This window comes from Raphanus sativus, chromosome 8 (assembly GCF_000801105.2).
Source record: "Raphanus sativus cultivar WK10039 chromosome 8, ASM80110v3, whole genome shotgun sequence".
Classification (NCBI taxonomy): domain Eukaryota; kingdom Viridiplantae; phylum Streptophyta; class Magnoliopsida; order Brassicales; family Brassicaceae; genus Raphanus; species Raphanus sativus.
The window spans coordinates 16815756-16838410 of NC_079518.1; the positions used below are offsets into that span (position 1 = coordinate 16815756).

The 22655-nt window shown below is 27.8% G+C and overlaps 1 protein-coding gene across 1 annotated transcript; it reads left to right on the plus strand.

The window, feature by feature from the left end:
* The first annotated feature begins 6915 nt into the window (after nt 1-6915).
* LOC108820170 (uncharacterized) lies at nt 6916-11884 on the plus strand. The gene is made up of 4 exons (XM_018593147.1): nt 6916-8198; nt 8335-10172; nt 10347-10592; nt 10764-11884. The coding sequence occupies exons 1-4, from the start codon at nt 6916-6918 to the stop codon at nt 11882-11884; spliced, it is 4488 nt and encodes a 1495-aa protein (XP_018448649.1).
* Nucleotides 11885-22655: the final 10771 nt, after the last annotated feature.

Sequence of the window (22655 nt, forward strand, 5' to 3'; positions counted from 1 at the left end):
TAGCGATCAATAAAATCCATTAAAACAAAACTTAACAACTAAAAAACTATGACCATATTTGTTATTAACGGCTAACCAACTATGTAGTGATGAATATATTTTAAGTATAATATAGCATATTGTTTTGAATATAATTTTTTATACAAATATATTTTCGTATTGTTTTACTGATAAAAAATGAGTATTGTTTTTACTGATAAAAAATATGTAGAAAGAAAAAAATGTAAAAAATAAGTGAGATGAGAAGAAAGAGAGTGCATGAGACGAATGTAGAAAATGAGTAGAGGAGAAGTGTTTTAAATGTGTCAGACCACTTTTTTTGTCACCTGCTGTGTCAGAAATTATCATAAAAGCTTTTATCATTATGCAGGGGCAAAATGGTCAACATGTGTAAAAATAGCATGCATCATATCCATTAAGTCAATCGATGCCTATTTCACTAATATTGATCTCAGTTATGTATATTGAGCTAATTATCTCAAAAATGAAAATGAAATAAAAGAAAAAAAATCAGGAAAACAAGAGAGAGAGAGAGAGAGAGATGAGAAAAAGATTAGAGAAGGAGACATGAAAGTTAGCGAGATGTGATGTATACGACAACTAGATGTCATTACACACTTGAGCTAGTAGGGATATTACTGGGAATTATAAATGTTAACAGTACTTTCTCCATTTACTTAATATGTTTTATTTTTATGGTTATCTATTGCAATTACCCAATTAATCATATATAATGCTATTTTTGGTATATTGGTTGTAGATAGAAATAAATTAAACACTAAAAGACCAAATTTGCTGTTGTTTCATCAATAATTTAGTACTAGATCTTGATCCGTGCGATCGCCCGAGTATTAGTTTTCAGTTTTAGTTTTTATTTATTTATACTAAATAGTATATTTGTAATATTTGATCGTTTTATATTGACTAAGCTAGGGGTGGGTATTTGGGTATCCACTCGAATTCGGTTAAAATCTATTTGGGTTTGAGATTTTCAAATTTTAAAAATTCTAACTCTATTCGAGTATTTATAAACTTTGATTCCGGTTTGATTCGAATCTTCGCGGGTTTGATAACCCGTTCAAATTATTTAAAGTTTCAAAATTTATATATCTTTAAATATCCTTAAATCTAAAAAAATATAACATGTAAATTTAAGTAATTTAAGCTAAAGTACCTAAATTAAAAAATAAAACTAGGTTTAAATTGAATATTTGGATGAAGAACAAATATATATTTTAAGTATTTTTGGTGTTTTGATTATTGTTTATCTACTTTAGATGTTTACTTTTGACTATTTTTTATATTTCAAATATTTTAAACAACTTAAAATAGCTTATATCTTGGATATTAACTCGAAAATAGCTAATATATTGAAGTATATAAATATGATTTAAATACATTCGAATATCCGAAATATTTAGTTCGGATAAGGTTTGGTTATGGTTCTCTAGATACCAAAATGATAAATCCGTTTGGATATTATCTAGTTTCGGTTCAAATTTTATAATACATTTTTCGTTTAGATTTGAAAGAGTTGATATTATAATTTCCATGAATTGTTTGTCCAATAAAAATATTTTTTTATTAATTTGACATTGATTTAATTGGTAAGTTAATGGAGTGCATTTAATTCAAATTTAATTAAAAAACACATTAATGTAAGTGGAAAAGACAAAACATTAAAATAGGAAGTATTATTTAATTGTGTATTTAATTCAAATTTAATTTTCTAAAACACATTAATCAAAGTGAAAAAGACAAAGCATTAAAATAGAAAGTATTATTTAATGACAGTGGCATGGAAATGTAAATAACACTGAAAACTAAGGGCTATTTTATATGGCTACTTATCTTTTAATAATATAATATATATAGACTAGATTTTTACCAGCGCTTTCAAAGCGCGAGATTATGTTTTGATTAATTTTTTTTAGTTTAAAATTACTATTTTCTGTTTGAATTTTAATATTTGAATTTTGCATCTATAATTAAAAATAATTTATTTGACGTCTCGTATTAGTTTGTTGTCTTATATTTAAATATCTATATTATTAGAACATCTTTATTATTAGAGTATAATCATTCTTAATTATTATCTTTAGATTAGAATATTATTTTTAACCAATATGTTTTCAAAATATTTTCATCATTTGAAAAATAAGATTTTCATCATTTGTAAATTGATTCAACAAAATCATTTATGTCCTAAATATCAGAATTTACTTTCTATATTCAAAGGATATTATATATGTGAGTAGTGAACGTCATATTTTCTCGTCATACACAGTGACAAACATTTTGTGGTATATATCTTTGCATATTAATTATTGAAAATAATATTTCTTTTGTAATCTAAAACGGTAAAATACACTACATTTCATTTTGAAAAACACACTGATTATATAATTGTAGTTTTTAAAATTATTAAAGAATATACCTCAGTAAAATCTATTTATTTTTGAAAATTTTATCTAAAATCTATTTACTTGCAATATTTTGACGAAAATTCACAATTTTGTAACCACACTTTTTAAATATTTATTTTCAGGCAGGTGAGATTCATATACTCCTAATATGCTATATTGAAAGATATCAAACTGAAATAAATAAATATATGAACGAATCAACCATATATGTATTTGTCAAAAATATTTAAATATTTTGGTAACAATATTTGTGTAATTAGTCGACAATGGTAACTAATATTTTCCTCGCTTTTACTTTGTCATTAAGAGTTGAAATATACTTCAGTATCTTTTACAATTTGTTATAAAATTTTAATACTTATATGGTAACCTCCTTTTTTTAACGACATATTTATATGGTAACCAAATATTGTTTTATTCATATCCATGATTTAACTTATTGCAAATATAATTCTAAGAGTATATTTCTGCAATTCTAAAAAAACGTAACCTAAACTATTTGCTTAAAATTGTAATTTTATAGATTATTTAAAAAAACAAAATTTGTTGATTTTTAACTAAAAATGAAAGACCTAACTAACCCGAGGAGAAAGACGTCGCCAATCTACTGCTGCAAAGATTCCCAAAGCCACCAATATCCCACCATTTCCACCGATTTCCCTCAGGCTTTCTTCGGTTTCCACAAGTTACTTTTGGCGCAAAGCGACCCGCAGAAAACCACCGTTGACAACACTGAGCCGTACAGAATGTCGGGGCAAGCGACCTACACCAACCGGTCCAAGATATCCATGCCAAACTCACAGTCTCATCAGCTTCCTTGCTGTCCTTTAATGGAGTCCATGCTTGAGAGGAGTAAATTATCTCAGATCTAGCACACCTCATTATGGGAGAAGGGAGAGAGAAAGCAAAGCAACAACTTGTTACGTAAAGAGAATAAAGAGATGAGTAAGTGATAAGTATACATTGTTAGTTAGGATTGTTGACTTTTTTTTTGTTTTATCAATGGAAAGGCAAAGCATAGCACATCGTTTAATTTTGGTTGAGAATATTCTCTTGCTAAATTTAAATAAATAGTATTGAAATTAAAATCCGACCTTCATTTTAAAAAAGCGCGGAATAGTTTTTATGGATGTAAAATTTGTAAAGTTTCAAATTTCAAATATAATAAACACTTACATGTAAACTTTTTTACGTCTCTTGTATCCTTGTATGGCATTTAAACATAAGCTCGATAATATACTTTCAATATTTAATTAAAAAAATAAAATAATTAGTAGTTAATATAATTAAATTTAGTCGAAAAATATTAATGATTTACTGTAAATTTATCATCGCATATATTTTTCCAATACAAAATTATGAATACTTATTATATTAATTGGAATTTTGTTTGGCTAAGAAGATACAACTATTTATATTATGATTTCAGTTTATAGTCAAATTTTAGTCTTTATTGAAACATATTAACTAAATATAACATTACAATTTTATTATCATCAAGCTTAAAGTAAATTGGGCGACCTGTATATATTCATATCTATTAATATTGGGTTTCTCTGTTATTTGAAGCCTTGAATACACGTATTTAGTGATTCAATTCCAAACAAAATGAAAAAAAAAACTGCGCAATGTAATCGGAATATGGTTCACATCCTCAATAACTTTTCTCTGTTTCTAAAATTCAGTGATTTGTAACCATTGAATTATATTGTTCCCAACGTTATTTTGAAACTAATAAATATATATGGATGTTATGGAAGTTCCTATATTTTTGGTAAGAATTGTTACGATATCTGACTTTAAAGCACAACTTTTTCCAAAATCAATTTAATTATAGAAGAGAAATTAAAATAAAGGAGTGGTGTTTCCTTGTAAATAAATTCAAAAATCAAGGGCAAATACCTATTAGGTATTTTTCTTTAATAGTATAGATTATTGTTGGAGTTACCTTATAAAAAACTATCTATCTTATTAAAGCTGAAGTACAATTTCGGTGTGTTTGGATACTTGGATAAGAGTTTTTAAAAAATTGGTGTGTTTGGAAACATGGATTGTAGTCTTTTAAAAAAAATTAATTTTGTTTGGAAACAAAAATAGTAGTATTAAACAGAAAAATTAATGGGCTTAAGTTATTAAGTCCATTATAAAAGAATGTTGTCAATATATATAAGAAAAATACAAAATAAAGCTCAATTTGAAATACCAACTCAAATTATGGTTTTTATATTTCATATTAAGTTTTTAAATATAATATATGTAATTATTTATATGATGATACATATTAAATACTATTAATTATATGATTACTTATATGATGGTACATATAAAATACGATTCATTATATGATGAAATTATACGATATTAATAATGACTAATGATGGGTTTAGACATATATACGGGTTTGGTTCTGATCGGTTTGGGTTTCGGGTTTCGAGGTCAAAATTTCAGTCCTATTAGGATGTTTCTAAATTTTTGTTTGAGTTTGATTCGGATCTTTGCGGGTTTTGTTTGGGTTTGGATAACTTATTTAAATTATTTTAAAAGTTTTAAATCTATATATATTTTAAATTTCTCAAAATCTATAAATAAAGTAATATATTACCTATAAATTTAAATAACATATGTCAGAATACCTAAGCTTAACATATCAATTGGTTTGATTTAAAATTTTGGATACGAAATCAATAATTATTTTAAGTATTTTTGGTGATTTGAGTATACTTTAACTATTTCAGATATTTGTTTTTGACTATCTATATATATTTTCAAGTATTTTAAACCAATTTAAAAGTATCATTCTTGATGTTTTATATACGTAAAATATAAAAATAATTAATATATAAGTATATAAATCTATTTTTAGATAAATTCAGGTACACGAATATTTCGGTTCGGATCCGATTCGGTTCTCTAACTAACAAAATTTTGAATAATTCGAATATTTAATCAATTTATGTTCAGGTTTGGTACTATATTTACGGATTGGTATCAGTTCTGTTCCTCGGATTCATTTTGCCAAACCCTAATAATTACATGAAAAACAAATATCATCATATTTTTAAAAAATATTAATCCGCGGAGGTGCAGAGATCAAAGTCTATAATCATTTATTTTAATAACAAGCCAAATAAATATGTTGATTGAAGAGCGAATAAAACAAAACTAGAGAAATACATAGTTTATCAGAGAAACTCTATGTGTCGAATTTATTATAAAGAAAATTTCATTAAAATAAATAAATTCAATAATTACAAATAAATAATATATTTTATAAAAGTGAAAATAATACCCGCGTTTTCGAAGCGCGGGTCAAAATCTAGTTTCTCTTTCTTTTTGGTTTCACGTTAACTCTACTACCATGTACAAAGATTAAAAAAATTTCAACGCTCTATCTTCACATCAATATTTTTCTTCTACCTAATAGGACAACAACTATTCAATTTTTTCCCTTACAATTGTTTTTTTGTTGAATCAAATGTAACATTTTATCCCAACATTGTTATTTTATATTTTTATTCTTTTACATTTTTTATTTTGTGAAAACTAACAATCTATGAAGATTTAGTTAGTTAAATGAAAATTAGAAGAATTTTGGATGTAAAAAAAACGTAAAACACATAAAAGAGTTTATTGGAGGTTAATATAAAAAATTAAAATAAAATGAAAATGGTAATTCTTTTATATTCAATAAAATGTGTTTAGTCTCTATTTATAATTTATAAAAATACTGAATTTTGTATTTTTTATAAAATAATTTACCATAAAATAATCAAATTTCAATAATTTGGACTAAAAACCATACAATTTTTAACACCCAGTAAAACCATATGATGTAGATCCTATCATATAATCTCAAAGTTTGACATATGGCAAAATTGAGTCCATTCTATATTCTTTCAATTTGTTGAACAGATTCAATACAGTTTGATAAATGTGTATTATCACAAAATTTACTTCATTTCACTGTACTATAGTTAAGCCGTTGAAAATCGTTCAACAGCTCCACTACTTATGGTCTAAGATAATAGCATCTCCAATGTCAAACTTTTTTTTCCTCAAAAATGAAATAAAAGAGAATATGAAATAAAAATGCCCCGATTGTACTTTATTTCTCAATCTATGATGAAATAGTGAACAAAAGAAAAATTACTCAATTTATAAACTTAATTATAGAATGAGATATGTAGTTGAGTTTGAACATTTTTACTGCATACTCCATTTTCTTCCATTTTAAAGTAAAAATTTGAGTGAGGACGAAGATGCCCTAAGGTGAATAAAATGAGACTCATCATTCGACTTAAAGCTTACGGTATTTTTTTGTTACCAGAAAATTCTGAACCAAAACCTGCAAGTCTTCGGGCCAAAAGGCAAAAAAAAGGGTTGCTTTTAAAACCTTAGTCTAATACCAGCCAGGGACAAAAACACAGCGTTTTAGAAGAGGCGATTTTTTTTGGCGACTGCGATAACGAAAAGCGACGAGATTTCGGAGATGGATTCGGTGCCGCCGCCGGATCTATCTGTCTGTTCTGATGAGGAGAAGGAGATCGGTATCATAAGGGAGGAAGCAGATCGTGTAGAGGTCAAAAAATCGGAGGAACTAAGTTGGGTTTCGGTGGCTCAGGAGAAGAAGCGATTGAAGAAACACGATGTTGAGGTGAAGAATAAGGACGGGAAGCAAATAGTGGAGATCCCAGATTCGATTCTCGCAAGTCCAACACCTTTGTGGGAAGACTTTGTGGTAGGAAAATTTCTGGATCTTGCTCCTCATGTTGCTAAAGTACATATGGTTCTAAACAAGATATGGAAGTATGGTGATGAAGCTGCTAAGGTGGAAGTGTATGAGGTTAATGATATGGTGATGCGATTTAAGGTTCCTAATCCAAAAATTCGGGAGAAAATTGTCCGTAGAGGCATGTGGAACATTGTTGGTGTGCCAATGATTGTCTCCGAATGGACTCCAACAAGTGAGGAGGAGAAGAAGGAAGATGATGCTATACCAATGTGGGTTCATTTGGAGAAAGTTCCATTGCATATGTTCTCGTGGGAGGCTCTCAGTTTCATTACAAGTGCGGTTGGATATCCTGTGAAGCTTCACCCAGAGACAGTGTCTTGTACAAATTTAGATGTGGCTAAAGTTTTTGTGAAGGTGGATGTTTCTAAAGTGTTACCTAAAGAGATAACATTCGCAAAAGAGGGGAAAGAGTTTACAGTCAAGTTCTACTATCCTTGGTTACCTTCAAGATGTGATAAATGTGATAAATGGGGACATGTTGGTAACGTTTGTGGGGTGAGAAGTAAGAAACAATCTCCAAAGCAGAGAAAGGAGGAGGAGATTCGAATGGAAGAGAAAGTTGAAAAAGAGGGCATTGATCAGTTGCAAATGGAGGGTGATAAGGAAGTGGAAAAAATGGAAGCAGAGAGAGATAAGGAAGAGATGGAGAAGGTGGATGAATCTTGGTCGTTGGTAACTCCAACAAAAACGGGAAGAACTCAAACTCCAATTCTTCAGAAGAATATCGAGAAGATCGTGATCTCAGCATCTAAATTCTCAGTTCTTCATGTGGAAGAAGAGGAGGAAGGAGAGATACTTGAAGAAGAGGGGAAAAATTTGGAAGAGGAAGTTTATGAAGTTGCTGTTCAGACAACAGAAGAGGATCTATTGGAAGATAGTCTATTAGAGCAGCAAGAAAAAGAGAAAACTAAAGGAATAACGAAGAGAGGAAGGAAAGCTCAGAAGCCTAAAGCTCAGGATGCAAATCCGAAGAGTATAAGGTCTTCTCGGCATCAACACTAATATGACTAGTTTCTTCTGGAATGTGCGCGGATTCAACAAAACATTAAAACATTCCATCGTAAAAGAGTGGGTCAACAGTCATGATATGAAGTTTGGGTGTGTTATTGAAACTAGGGTGAAGGAAAGGAAGTCTATGGATATTATGAATTCGGTGTTTAGTAGTTGGTCATCTATGGCAAACTATGAACATAGTAATGGTGGGCGTATCTGGTTATTATGGAGGGAGTCGGTGTGTATGACTCGAGTTTACAAAACGGATCAAATGATAACTTGTTCAGTTGGGTTGAAAGAGGGGCATGAGTTCTTCTGCACTTTCATTTATGCGAGTAATGCAATAGAAGAAAGAAAGGAGCTGTGGGAGGATTTGTGTCATCATAAGAACTCCATGATGTTTCACAATAAAGCATGGATTGTAATGGGAGACTTTAATGAAGTTTTGGATGTTGCAGAAAGTTCAGTGGCTGATGAAAGAGGAAGAATTTCTAGAGGTATGAGAGATTTTCAGAGAGCTGTTCTCCATTGTAATCTAACGGATATGGGGTATCAGGGTCCTCTCTTTTCATGGTGTAATAAAAGAGAAGAAGGAGTCATATGCAAGAAACTGGATAGAGTGCTCATTAATGATGTGGCTCAGAATAAGTTTCCTAACGCTTTCTCTGTATTCGAAGCTGGTGGATGCTCTGATCATCTCAGGTGCAGAGTCCAAGTAGAGTCTACAAATGAAAGATTAAGGAAGCCGTTCAAGTATATCAATGTGATAGGGAAACTGCAAGAGTTTCTTCCACTGGTAAAGGAATATTGGGATTCAACTCCTAAACTGTTTCACTCCACTTCTGCTTTATTTAGGCTGTCGAAGAAGTTGAAGAATTTAAAGCCTATTATAAGGGAGTTGGGTAGAAACAGACTTGGAAATCTAACCAAGGGAGCTGCAGAGGCGTACAAAGTTTTATGTGAGAAGCAAGAAAATACGCTTTTGAATCCATGTGAAGTATCAGTTCAAGAGGAAGCTGAAGCTTATGGGAACTGGTTGCATATTGCGGGGCTGGAGGAAGATTTTCTAAAGCAGAGATCGAAACTTCACTGGTTAGAAGTGGGAGACCAGAACAACAAGACGTTTTATAGTGCTATTAAGACTCGACAGGCTCAGAATTCTATTAAAGAAATCAGATGTCCAAATGGTGTCACGGTCACGACTCAGGAGGAGATAAAAACTGAAGCTGAAAGATTTTTCTCAGATTTCTTAAATAAAATTCCGGATAATTTTCAAGGTGCTACTGAGGAGGAGTTGAGTAATTTGATGGATTTCAGATACACAGCAGAGGAAAGTAACAAGTTAGAAAGTGAAGTTTCAGCAGAGGAGATTCGCAAAGTGCTATTTGATATGCCTTCTAACAAGTCTCCTGGTCCTGATGGATATCCATGTGAGTTCTTCAAAGCTGCCTGGTCCATTCTGTCGGAGGACTTCATTGTAGCTGTTCAGTCGGTTTTTAAATATGGCTTCCTTCCTAAAGGTATCAACTCAACGATTCTAGCTTTAATACCGAAGAAGGCAGACTCTATGGAAATGAGAGATTTTCGACCCATCGCTTGTTGTAACGTGCTTTACAAAGTGGTGTCGAAGATTTTGGCTAATAGATTGAAGTTGATACTGCCTCGTATGATAACTGATAATCAGTATGCGTTTGTTCAAGGAAGATTGTTGATGGAGAATGTTCTTCTTGCATCGGCATTGGTTAAGGATTATCATAAGGAAGCTATATCACCTAGATGCTTGATGAAAATAGACATCTCTAAAGCATTTGATTCAGTTCAATGGAGTTTTGTTCTGAAGAGTATGGCGGCTTTAGGAATCCCAGAGAAGTTTATTCAGTGGATAAGACTCTGCATTACTACTCCTTCTTTCTCGGTGCAAATTAATGGTGAATTGGCAGGCTACTTTCAGAGTAAGAGAGGTTTGAGGTAAGGTTGCTCCTTATCACCTTATTTGTTTGTGATGTGTATGAATGTGCTTTCACATAAGATTGATAAGGCAGCAAGAGAAAGGAAGTTTAACTATCATCCAAGATGTAAATCTCTCTCTCTTACTAATCTTTGTTTTGCGGATGACCTGATGGTTTTTGTGGAAGGAACTAAAGAATCTATTGAAGGTGCTCTAAAGGTTTTTGATGAGTTTGCTCACTGGTCGGGTCTAGCTATCAGTATTGAAAAATCAACAGTCTATATGGCGGGTATTTCAAATGAAGAAAGAAACAGTATTCTTGTGAATTTTCCCTTTGCTGAAGGTACTCTTCCAGTGCGTTATCTTGGTCTTCCTCTTATGTCTCAGTCCATGAGAAGGCAGGACTATGCTCCTCTGGTCGAGAAGATAAGAAGTAATATTAATACTTGGACTAGGCGCTTCTTGTCTTTTGCGGGTAGGATGCAGCTCATCAAATTTGTTGTGTTAAGCATTGTAAATTTCTGGGCTGCAGTGTTTAGATTACCTGGCAAATGTTAAAAGGAAGTAAATCAGCTCTGTTCTGCTTTCTTGTGGTCTGGTCCAGAGCTTAAAAATACGGGGGCTAAAGTTGCATGGATTGATGTTTGCAAGTTAAAGAGTGAAGGAGGGCTTGGTATCAGAAACATTAAGGAAGTGAATTTGGTTTATGGGATGAAGCTTATTTGGAGACTGATATCGGGAGATTCATTATGGGAGAGATGGATCAGAGATAATCTCTTGAAAGGGAAAAGTTTTTGGCAAGTCAAAATTAACCCTCAGAATGGCTCATGGATGTGGCGTAAGATCTTGAAGCTTAGAGAGATTGCGAAGAGTTCCTACAGGAAAGAAGTGGGTAATGTAAGGCAAATATCATTTTGGTATGATAACTGGTCTGAGAAAGGAGTGTTGATTGATCGGCTGGGTAACCATGGGATGATTAATATGGGTATTGGTAGTGAAGCTACTTTGGAGGAAGTTGTTTTAAGAACAAGACGTAGGAGACGACGACACAGAATAGAGGACTTAAATGATATTGAAGAGGAGTTGACCAGAATCAAATTGAGAATGAGAAGTGATATGGAGGATGTTGTCTTATGGAGAAGGAAATCTGGTTATAAAGCGACCTTTTCAACTCAGGATACATGGCTGTTAACTCGTGAGGCTAAGCAGACTTGTAACTGGGCGAAAGGTGTATGGTTCTCTCAAGCTACACCAAAGTATGCGTTCTTGAGTTGGCTTGCTTTATTAAACAGGTTATCAACTATGGATAGGGTGTCAAGATGGGGCCAGAACATCGACGCTACTTGTGTTCTTTGTAAAGGAGCTGTTGAGACAAGATACCATCTTTTCTATGAGTGCTCGTACTCAAGCCAAATCTGGGGATATCTCACTAAGGGGATTTTGAGAAGTGGTTATACGAATGTGTGGTCAGAGATTGTCGACTTGATCATAGATGGTATAAGAGAGAAGAAAAGCTTGTTATGTGTCCGTTATGCTTTTCAGGCTAGTATACATGCTCTGTGGAGAGAGAGAAACAAGATTAGACATGGTGATAAGCCTCTTCCTTTGTCAAAGTTGAAGAAATATATTGACAAAGGAGTACGTAACAAGCTGAGTCTGATCAAAACAAATGGAGTCAAGGGAAGGGAGTATCTATTGCAATATTGGTTTGCAACAAGATTGTAAATTGCTTTAAAAGAAGAGTTGGCAGGGGATTCAGTTTGTTGATAGTAGGTCGTGTTGCTTGATTGGTGGAGTTAAAAACTTGATCACCTAGCTATGGGATTCTTACTCTTTTTCCCCCATTAGAGTTTTGTCCCAATTGGGTTTTCTCTAATGAGGGTTTTAATGATGAGAATTCCCATAGCATTTCCAAACTATACTTGTATCATATGGTTAAGTTTGAGGGGGATTAGAAGTTTGGAGTAGAGTTTGCTTATGTTTTTTTTGTTTGAGTTATATTTTTCTTTCTTTGCTTGTTGCTCAAGTAAACAGTAAGCACTAGATTGTATAAAGGCTTTTTTGATGAATAAATTTAACATTCATTTAAAAAAAAAAATAGAAAAATCACATATAATGCTTATAATCGTGATTTGATTAACGGACGAAGCAAATTTGGTGAACCACGTTACACTAAGGTATGAATATATAAGAAAAATATTATTACTTTCCTTTTTTGTTATATGATTTCAAATTTATTTCTGAATATTATACAAACTGATAAAAAATTAAACTAATTTGTAAATGTTTAATAAAAATATATATTAATAGAAAATCTTAAACTTGTAACCGCACCAAAATAGACAAAACAAAAATATTAGTTGTGTTTTAGTAAAACTAATATAAAATTGGATCACAAGTTCATTTTTATTATTAAATTAAATTCTTGAATGAATGAAATAGAACACACAACATAATAAAAATATAAAACTATTCAACTTAGTTTCTTAAAATAACTTATATAAATAAAACAGTGAAACATAAAAAAAAAGAGAAAGCGAGGCGGGACAGATTTGTTTTAAATCGTTCTTATAATTGAGAAGAGAGCTAGAAATGTGCTTTATTATACATGATTATGTTAAAACTGATTTTATTATTTCTAACTAGGGTCAATTCGAGTTATGCACGGAATATGCTTTATGTGTGATGTGTATAACTATATTTTTGTATACTTTATACTAGGTGAAAATTTTATACAATTGGCAAACTAAAATACAAATGATTCTATAAAATAAATACACAAAACTGGCCCACTTTCTAAATAGTTGTGGGCTTTGTTGATTAAATTTGGTTCATCGTTTTTTGTCAACTTTTTATAAATCTAAAACACCTCATTCTATTACTATTGGGTTTGTTTATGTTTTGGTAAATATGTCTTCAGATTGAGAACATAATAATTTCTTTTTATCAAATCGAAACTGTCAAAACTGATGAAGAAATGACGATTAGGGTTACAGATGATTTGTGTCGAACATCTCACAATTGCAGATGAATGCAATTCTTTTCGCATATAATATTCATTCACGATAGTGTAGTATTAATAAAAACTGATGAAGTTTTATTCTCAATTGTAAATTTCAGAGGTACTTGTCGAGAACAACATATTGACTGAGTCCTAGAAGCAAGAATAGTTATACATGATTCCTACCTCAGATTGTCTCTGTTAGCAGAAAATGCATTTTTGAGATTTTGGTGTGAAAATTTAGTTTCTAGGTTTTCGCGGGAATAAATGTTTTTTTCAGTTTTCATGTGTGACAAAATGATATTATCTTTAGGTTTGTAATTTGTGAAATACATTAGAGGTATAATAGACATTATACTATTTTGAATGAATCATCTTCATTCAAATGATCCAAATTGGTTCAGCTGAATGAACTTTAAAATTAAGCCTAGATTTCCGAAAGTCATCTGGATAATCCATCTGAATGAGTTGCACTTTTAGTGCCTAAACAAAAAAAACTCTCATCTTCATCCAAATGACTCATCCAGATAGAGAAACAAACAGGCTCTACACATGACAAAGGTTAGTTTAAAATCCTGTCTAACGTTATTATCAGCATTGTCTTAGTTTAAAATCATATCATATGATACTACCAGAAAAATATATAAATAGAGGATTAATAGCTTTAGATCGTAATTCTTAGCAACTTAAAACTCTCAGATTCATGAATTACACCCGAGTTAGATGTATTATACAAATTCTTGTAAACATATTTGTTCATTTACACTTCTACTTTGCAAAGCCAAAAAACATTCAGTTCTTTATTAGAATTTTATTACGATAAAAAAATAGAAAAACAATTATAAAAATTTATTATGAACAATTTTGATATAAAATATATATATATACTTTTAACTTGAATATGTATTAAATGAAACTTCTTATTCATGTGATTTTATAATCATTTGTACCTTATTATAACAAAAACTTTAAATCGTTGATCACAAATTTTTAATGTGAGACTTTTAACCGTTTTAATAATTTATCGTCGTTTAAAAAAAATTCAAAATATGACATATAATAAAAATATAATTTTTATTATCTGATTAATGTAATTTTAAATTTATTTTTAAAATATAAAGTTAAACAAAAATGAAGAATAATACAAAAATTGTTATCAAATCTTTATTATTAAAAATCATTAATTGTCATATATATTAATCGTATTAGGTAATTTTATAGCTTTTGTTTAAGGAAATAAAAGAAAATATTATTTTGTACACTACTAATCAGTTTGATAGTTAATTTAATAAAAAAGTATAATATATGTTTAGATGGACTAAATATTTTTTTAAGGATTCTAAAAATCATTCAAATGTTAACATGTTGCTACAAATCAATGTTGTAATGCTCCTCAATTAATATATAAGGGGTTGCGTGTATTTTATGTTAGCATTTGTAAGAAAAGTTTATAATAATGCTTACGGCTTTTAAGAATATTTTGGAGCGGATTTTTTTATATGTTAATATTTTTATGTTTAATTTTGATGATTGTGTTTATACTAAGAAGCTGTGGCACATACCATATTAAACTATATTTTGATCCGCACACACGTGCGGGTGTATATTTTTATAAAATATGTTATTTTTCATGTCAATTTTAGAGTTGGCCAAAAAACCCGCCAAAAAATTGAACCGATCCCGATCAAAAAGGAAGTACCAAACCCGAACCAAAATTGATTAAATATCAATATTTTGGTATTTAGAGAATTGAAACCAAATCTGATCCAAACCGAAGTATTTCACATACCCAAATGTATTTGAAATAGATCTATATACTTATATATATATATATATTTAGATTTAATGTATATAAACATCTAGAATATATATGGCACTTATAAGGTGGTTTAAATAATTGAAAATATAAATAAATAGTCAAATGTAAATATCTAAAAAGTTAAAGTATACTCAAATCACCAAAAATATTTAAAATAATTATTGATTATCTATCCAAATATTTAAATCAAACCAATTTACATGTTAAGTTCAGGTATTCTGATATATGTTATTCAAATTTATATGTAATATATTATTTTGTTTATATATTTTGAGAAATTTAAAGTATCTGATGAATTTTAAAAAATAATTTAAATGGGTTATCCAAACCCGAACAAACCCGCAAAGATCCGAATCCAATACAAACCAAAATTTAGAAATATCCGAATGAGTCTGAATTCTTTGACCCTGGAAACCAGAAACCCAAAAAGACCCACACAAACCCGAACATCCACCCCTAATTCACAATCTATTTTTTCCTTTAAAAACACAATGAACATATAATTAATAATATTTTATATGTACTATCATATAAATAATCACATATATTATATTTTAAAAATTTAATGTGAAATATAGAAATCATAATTTAAGTTGGTGTATGAAATTTGACTCTGTATTGTATTTTTTATATATGTTGAAAATAGTGTTTTAATAATGGTTATTGGAAAATATTTTAGTAAAAATAAAATTTTGAATATATGTATATTTTATTTGATATAAATCAAACTTAAATTATTATTATGATTTGAAGTATATGTATAAAGTTTAAATTTTGTTTTATGATAGACAAATGATATTTTTAGATAATTAGGTCAGCTCATTTTTCATATATTTTAAAGTTGACCCAAATAAATAGTTTTTCATAATATAATAGATTTACAATTTTCTTAATAACATAAATTCATTCTTTTTCTTAATATACTGTTATCTATGTTTCCAAACAATATTATATCTTTTTTATACTGCTATTCATGTTTTCAAACAAACCTCTTTTTTAAATTGTTATCCAAGTTTCCAAACAAACATTTTTTAAAATTGTTATCTATGTTTACAAATAAACATAATTTGTACTTCAGTTTTAATAATATAGACTAGATTTTGACCCGCGCTTTGGAAGCGCGGAATATTTTACGATGAAAATTTTCATTAATAACTTAACAAATATTTTGATAACTTTTGAAAAGTGTGTATTTAAAATATTTTTGCATTTAAATCAGTGTTTTTAAATTCAACCTGATTGTAATTATACCGGTTAATCCGGAGATCTGACAATTCAATTTAGGTTTTTAAAATATTCATATTAAAAAAATTATTAAACCCGAGACTAACCGATTGAACTGATGGATAACCGATATGTAATCTAATTTGATTTAAATTGTAATAGTTTCATAATTTGTAATCTTATAATCCAAATTTTAAAGTTTATTATTTTGAAATTTATGAAATTATGACGTTACTACAAAATTTTAAAGAGAAAATGATAGATATAAAATAACTAAGATTAATTATTGTATTGTTTGGAAACATTGATAGTAGTATAAAAAATATATTGTTTGGAAACATTGATAGTAGTATAAATAAATAAGTATATTGTTTGGAAACATGGATAATAGTATAAAGAAAGAAACATTAGTGATTTAATGTAGGTTTAACTATAAAGTATAAAGGTGTATTTAATTTAAAAACTTACATAATAAATATTAGGTCCAACAGAGTGTTTCTGTTTTAATAAGATAGATAGGTTGGATGAGGTGTAGTTGGTCTTATGGTTGTATCTTTAGGTCTTATGATAGCATTTGTATGTGAACGATAACGGAATATTCATCTGTTATGCTAAGTCAATATTTGTTATAGATTTGGTAGGAAGAATTATAGGATCGTGGAAACTGATCAATGTACTTTAAAGAATTTTTAATGTTAAAATCCCTCAACTAAGTTTATTTTGGGTAAAAACCTCCAAACTAAGTATTTAATGAATAAACCCCCAAATTAACTTTATTTAATGAATTAAAATCCTATCCGAACGTAACTATAATTTATTAGTTTAGGGGTTTCTACATTAAAAAAACATAAGTGAGGGGTTTTACAACTAGAAATAAAAAAATCAAAATATAATATTATCTAAAAAATTAAAAACTTTAATATTCCAAAATTAGCATTTTTAAAAACTTTGTAAAATATATGAGTAGTGTTTTTTAAATCAACATTATATATGTATAAAAATGTAAAAACCCATAAAATATAACAAAAAATTATCTAAAGATTTATCTATTTTCTTGTGTTTTACATTTTTAACTTTTAGATAATTTTTATTACTGGTAAATCTTAAGATAATTTTTATTATATTTTCTGGTTTTTAAAATTTTTAATTTATACATATATAATGTTGATTTAAAAAAAAACCTAGACTCATAAATTTTACAGAAATTTTTTAAAAACTAATTTTGGAATATTAAAGTTATTAATTTTTGGATAATGTTATTATATTTTGATTTTTTTTATTTCTAGTGGTAAAACTCCTCACATATGTTTTTTTTTAATGTAGAAATCCCTAAACTAAAAAATTACCGGTAGTACTGGTAATTATGACCGGAAAGAGTTTAATTCATTAAATAAAATTAATTTGGGGGTTTATTCATCTAATCTATTAATTTAGGGTTCTATTTTTATCTACTATTAACAAGTCATAGTATGACCATTTAAAGAATTAGTCAATATGACATATTTGATTATTTGTATTAACCATAAACCAACTATAAATATATTAACAATAAACCAACTATAAATTTGATTTTTTTAATTATAATAAAATCTGTTGAGAAAGAATCTAACAAAATCTTAGTTTAAAATTTAAATATTTTTTTATAAATAACACATTAATATATTTCGAAATTAGTAATATAATATTATTATAAGTAAATTTAACTAAAACTTATTATAAAAAGAAAATAAAAAATTATTTATACTAACTTTTTTATAGATTCTATGATATATTCCGTATTATATAAAAATAGAAGTGCTATATGAATTAAATATTAAAAATATATTAAATAGGTAAATTAACAAAAAAAATTATTTTATTTTTTAACTTAAATAAATTATTGATCATCATTATAATGGATTAAACTTCGAAAACTATATAATACTTTTATATTAAAATAAATGTATTAACATAAGTTAAAATTTTATATTTACAGCCATACATTATCTTTTTATTTATTTTGAAACTATTAGCAATATATTGCTTTAAAATGTTTATATACAAAAATATAATAGTATATAATAACCTTTAGTTCATATACTATTTAAAAATATGTTATTAGTAAAATATGAAATTTCAGTAATTCATTTAAAATATTAGTGACAAAAATCAAATTTTAATTATAAATTTTATTTTATTTTAATTGTAACAAAATTTGTTGATAAAAGAATTAAAAATATCACCAAAAATTCAAATATTTTATAAAATGATACAGTAATGTAGTACCAAAACAAATTCAAAATTCATGTATTATTCCAAACTCAAATAGTTGTGTAATTTTCCAAAGTTGTCTCGAAAAAATATATTATTTTGAAAATAAATATTCAAACTCAAAATGATAATATTTCAAATTTTACAAAAGACAAAATCATGGATAATAAAGATTAACTTTTTGAAATGTACCTGAAAAAAACTAACTATATATGTTGTAAAAATTTAAAGTAACCTAATGTTTTGACATCTTAATTTAAAAAAAATAGAACTTAATATCATAACATGCAAAACAAATATCCTATATAATAAATTTAATAAAATAGTATGATAGATACTACTATGTATAAAGTTTACTAAAACAATAGGATTATATTATTTAAAATAAATAAATCCCGTAAAATACTAAAATGAGATATGTTAAAGTATATTTTCTTAAACACAACATGTAAATATAATTATTTTAGTCATATTTATTTTCTATAATATAAATAAATAAAATTTAAAATGTATTATATGCAAAATGTTTAAATTAAAGAAAACAACATAATTTGAATGGGGTTCTCTATTTGAGTATTTCATATTTTTATTTTATTTTACCTAACTCGAAAATATATTAGTAAGTAATAAAAATCAATAACAAAGTAATTTTTTTAAAAAAAACCATTATATATTAATAATACTGAATAAGAAATATATACAATAATATGATATAGTAATACAATATATAACACTAAAATAGAAATTATATATTTAAAACATTTTTAATAATATAAATATATTTGAAAAATATAAATATATCCGCACGAACGTGCGGGTTAAAATCTAGTTAAATACTTAGTTTAAGGTTTTTTTACCCAAAATAAACTTAATTGAAGGGTTTTAATGTTAAAAATCCTACTTTAAATACCTTGTAAATGACTCAATGTAGATCAAGGGAAATACAAAGATTTTCAGTATGAATATGTTGCATTTCGGATGCCGCACTTCTGATCGGGCCGAAATGTTGTAATTATTATATGGAATTACTATTTACATGGACTGAAGTATTTGGTTAATTTGTTATGTACAATTACATGTAAATGAATATATATATATATATATATATATATATATATATATATATAGACACACATATATTGTCATGTTGGGGTTCTACGGTCGTCTGGTTTGACTAATTCATGAATATCAATTGTTTGGATTTTTAAAGGGTTCATTACCAAAAAGATATTTATCTATACTATTAAAAAAGAAACAGTGACCTTTCACTTAACTAATAATACATTGGTCTACATATTATTTCGCCTAACCTATTTGTTACCATATATTATTCTTAACAATAATTTATTATCCTTTTACCTTTATAGATTTATAGATGTCGCATATGTTTTATTATATAGATATAAAATCATGGTATGTTTAGTGTCGGACCTATATATAAATGTTTCAAATATGCTTATAGTTTTCAATTACAGCTTTGATAATTGAGAATGCTTTCATGTGAAATTATAAAGAGAAGATGTATATATGAGAACCATGACAACCATTACAGTATTATCGAGCTATAAGCATAAAACACTGACCCGGTTAACAAATTTATTCATCTCAAAATTTTATATACAAGCTAAGAGAAGATGTATTGATATGACAACCATGACAACCATTACAGTATTATTGAGATAGAACAATAAAACACTGACCCGATTAACAAAGCTATTCATCTTAAAATCTATAATACAACTTATCTGTACCACATTATTTATCGGAGATTGGTTCATTCTTACCAGAGAAATGGTGAGGAAACATGAACTCAAGGCTTTGATGAAGCTAAAGCATCAGGCTCGAGTTGATTACTTCCTTCAATACATCATCTGAAAACCAAAGAAAAACGAACCAAACCAAACCATTTTAGCCCATACTTGGTATGATTCAAAGAGTCTTATACTGTTGGTATAAGAAATATTTGGCAAAAATTCAAAATTTAAACTTCGCGATTTTATTTCCTAAATCTTTACCACATATCTAAAAATAATAATTTAAATGTGTTGTGCAAATCTTTTTGTTAACAGTATATCGTAGATACAATGTTTAATAACAAAATCCAAAAATATTTTGTCTACTTCGTCTACAAGTTTTTTTTTAATATCATAGTTAGTTATTATTTTCTTTATACTTACAGAATTTTTGGTAACCTACTTTAATTGGATTAGCATCTAATCTATTAATTTAGGGATTATCTACTATTTGAAGTTCTCATTTAAATTTTGGATTCTTTCATAGTTGTTGCTAGAATATATTATGCCTCCTATACAATGCAACCTACCAACTTAAATTAAACCAAATCTTAACCAACATAAATTAGTTAAACCTAACCAGTAACACTTTTATAATATTTTTGGTTAATCTCTTAATATAATTAGATCATATAAAACTGAACCACTCTTAAATCAACGAGTTCCATATCATTCCAGACATAAGAGAAAAAATATCCGACTCATTTACAACGTAAGCATACAAAGACTGTGTATGCTTATGCTCATTGATCTTACAAAAACCAAATAATTGTGGCATAGACCAACATAGGCTCATGTTCGTATCACTAACTTTATTTCCATATATTTACTCTTCGCCTACATCATATCACAACATACACAGTTATGCAAGAACATGATTTTTTTTGTTCAAACAACCAAACAATGGTGGCATATGGTCAGTAGATTTTTTAAATATGTTTTTATATATTACATTTTACGAGACTATGTGTATAATTTTTTTTTGAAAAAGGGCATAACTATGTGTATAAGTTAAAAGGTAAAAGGTGTGACAAGGCAAATTATTATACTAAAAATGAAAGAAGATTAAATACAAACTAATAACAAGTACAACACAAATTATAACACTATTAAATTCTATATATATTTAATAAAATATTATATATATGTCTAATATGTATATATATATAAATGTTACACAAAATATATATAATATTATATACACATATTATATATACCATATATTATTAATTGAAATTTGACAAATCAATTTCCGCCCTTTAGGGCGGGTCCTAATCTAGTTAACTCTTATTAGCTCTTCGAACTTAAAAAAAGTATATTCTGATTACAATATACTCGCTTAATATATTCTTTATTCCACAAAGATAGATATTTTTTTTATTCTTAAAAATATTTTTACTTACATTTGCGTAACCTAATTCCGCTGTACCACTTGCCTATTATAAATATATGATCAGTTAACGGCGATCTTTTATCAAACCTAGGAATACAGAAAAAAATGGCGATGAATAACTTGCGGATAATTTTTTTGAACGATGTCAAACCACGCAAGCCTTCATGTCACATACATGTTGTTAAACACATCCAAGAACAAAAACGATTATCCGATGAAGATCGTAGACGAACGAGTCTGCCACTTTCTCTTTTGTTTACTGAATCGCCATCGGAGAAGCGTTTCTTTTGTTTTTATTTTATTTTCGATATGTCTAAAACAAGAAAAAACAGAAGCATATGTTGTCGGTAGATATTGTTGTGACCGATGGGGCTTGGGCCGAAATTTAACTTTGTAACTAGATTTTAACCCGCACGTTCGTGCGGATATATTTATATTTTTTAAATATATTTTATATTATTAAAAATGTTTTAAATATATAATTTCTATTTTAGTGTTATATATTGTATTACTATATCATATTATTGTTTATATTTCTTATTCAGTATTATTAATATATAATGGTTTTTTTTAAAAAAATTACTTTGTTATTGATTTTTATTACTTACTAATATATTTTCGAGTTAGGTAAAATAAAATAAAAATATGAAATACTCAAATAGAGAACCCCATTCAAATTATGTTGTTTTCTTTAATTTAAACATTTTGCATATAATACATTTTTAAATTTTATTTATTTATATTATAGAAAATAAATATGACTAAAATAATTATATTTACATGTTGTGTTTAAGAAAATATACTTTAACATATCTCATTTTAGTATTTTACGGGATTTATTTATTTTAAATAATATAATCCTATTGTTTTAGTAAACTTTATACATAGTAGTATCTATCATACTATTTTATTAAATTTATTATATAGGATATTTGTTTTGCATGTTATGATATTAAGTTCTATTTTTTTTTTAAATTAAGACGTCAAAACATTAGGTTACTTTAAATTTTTACAAC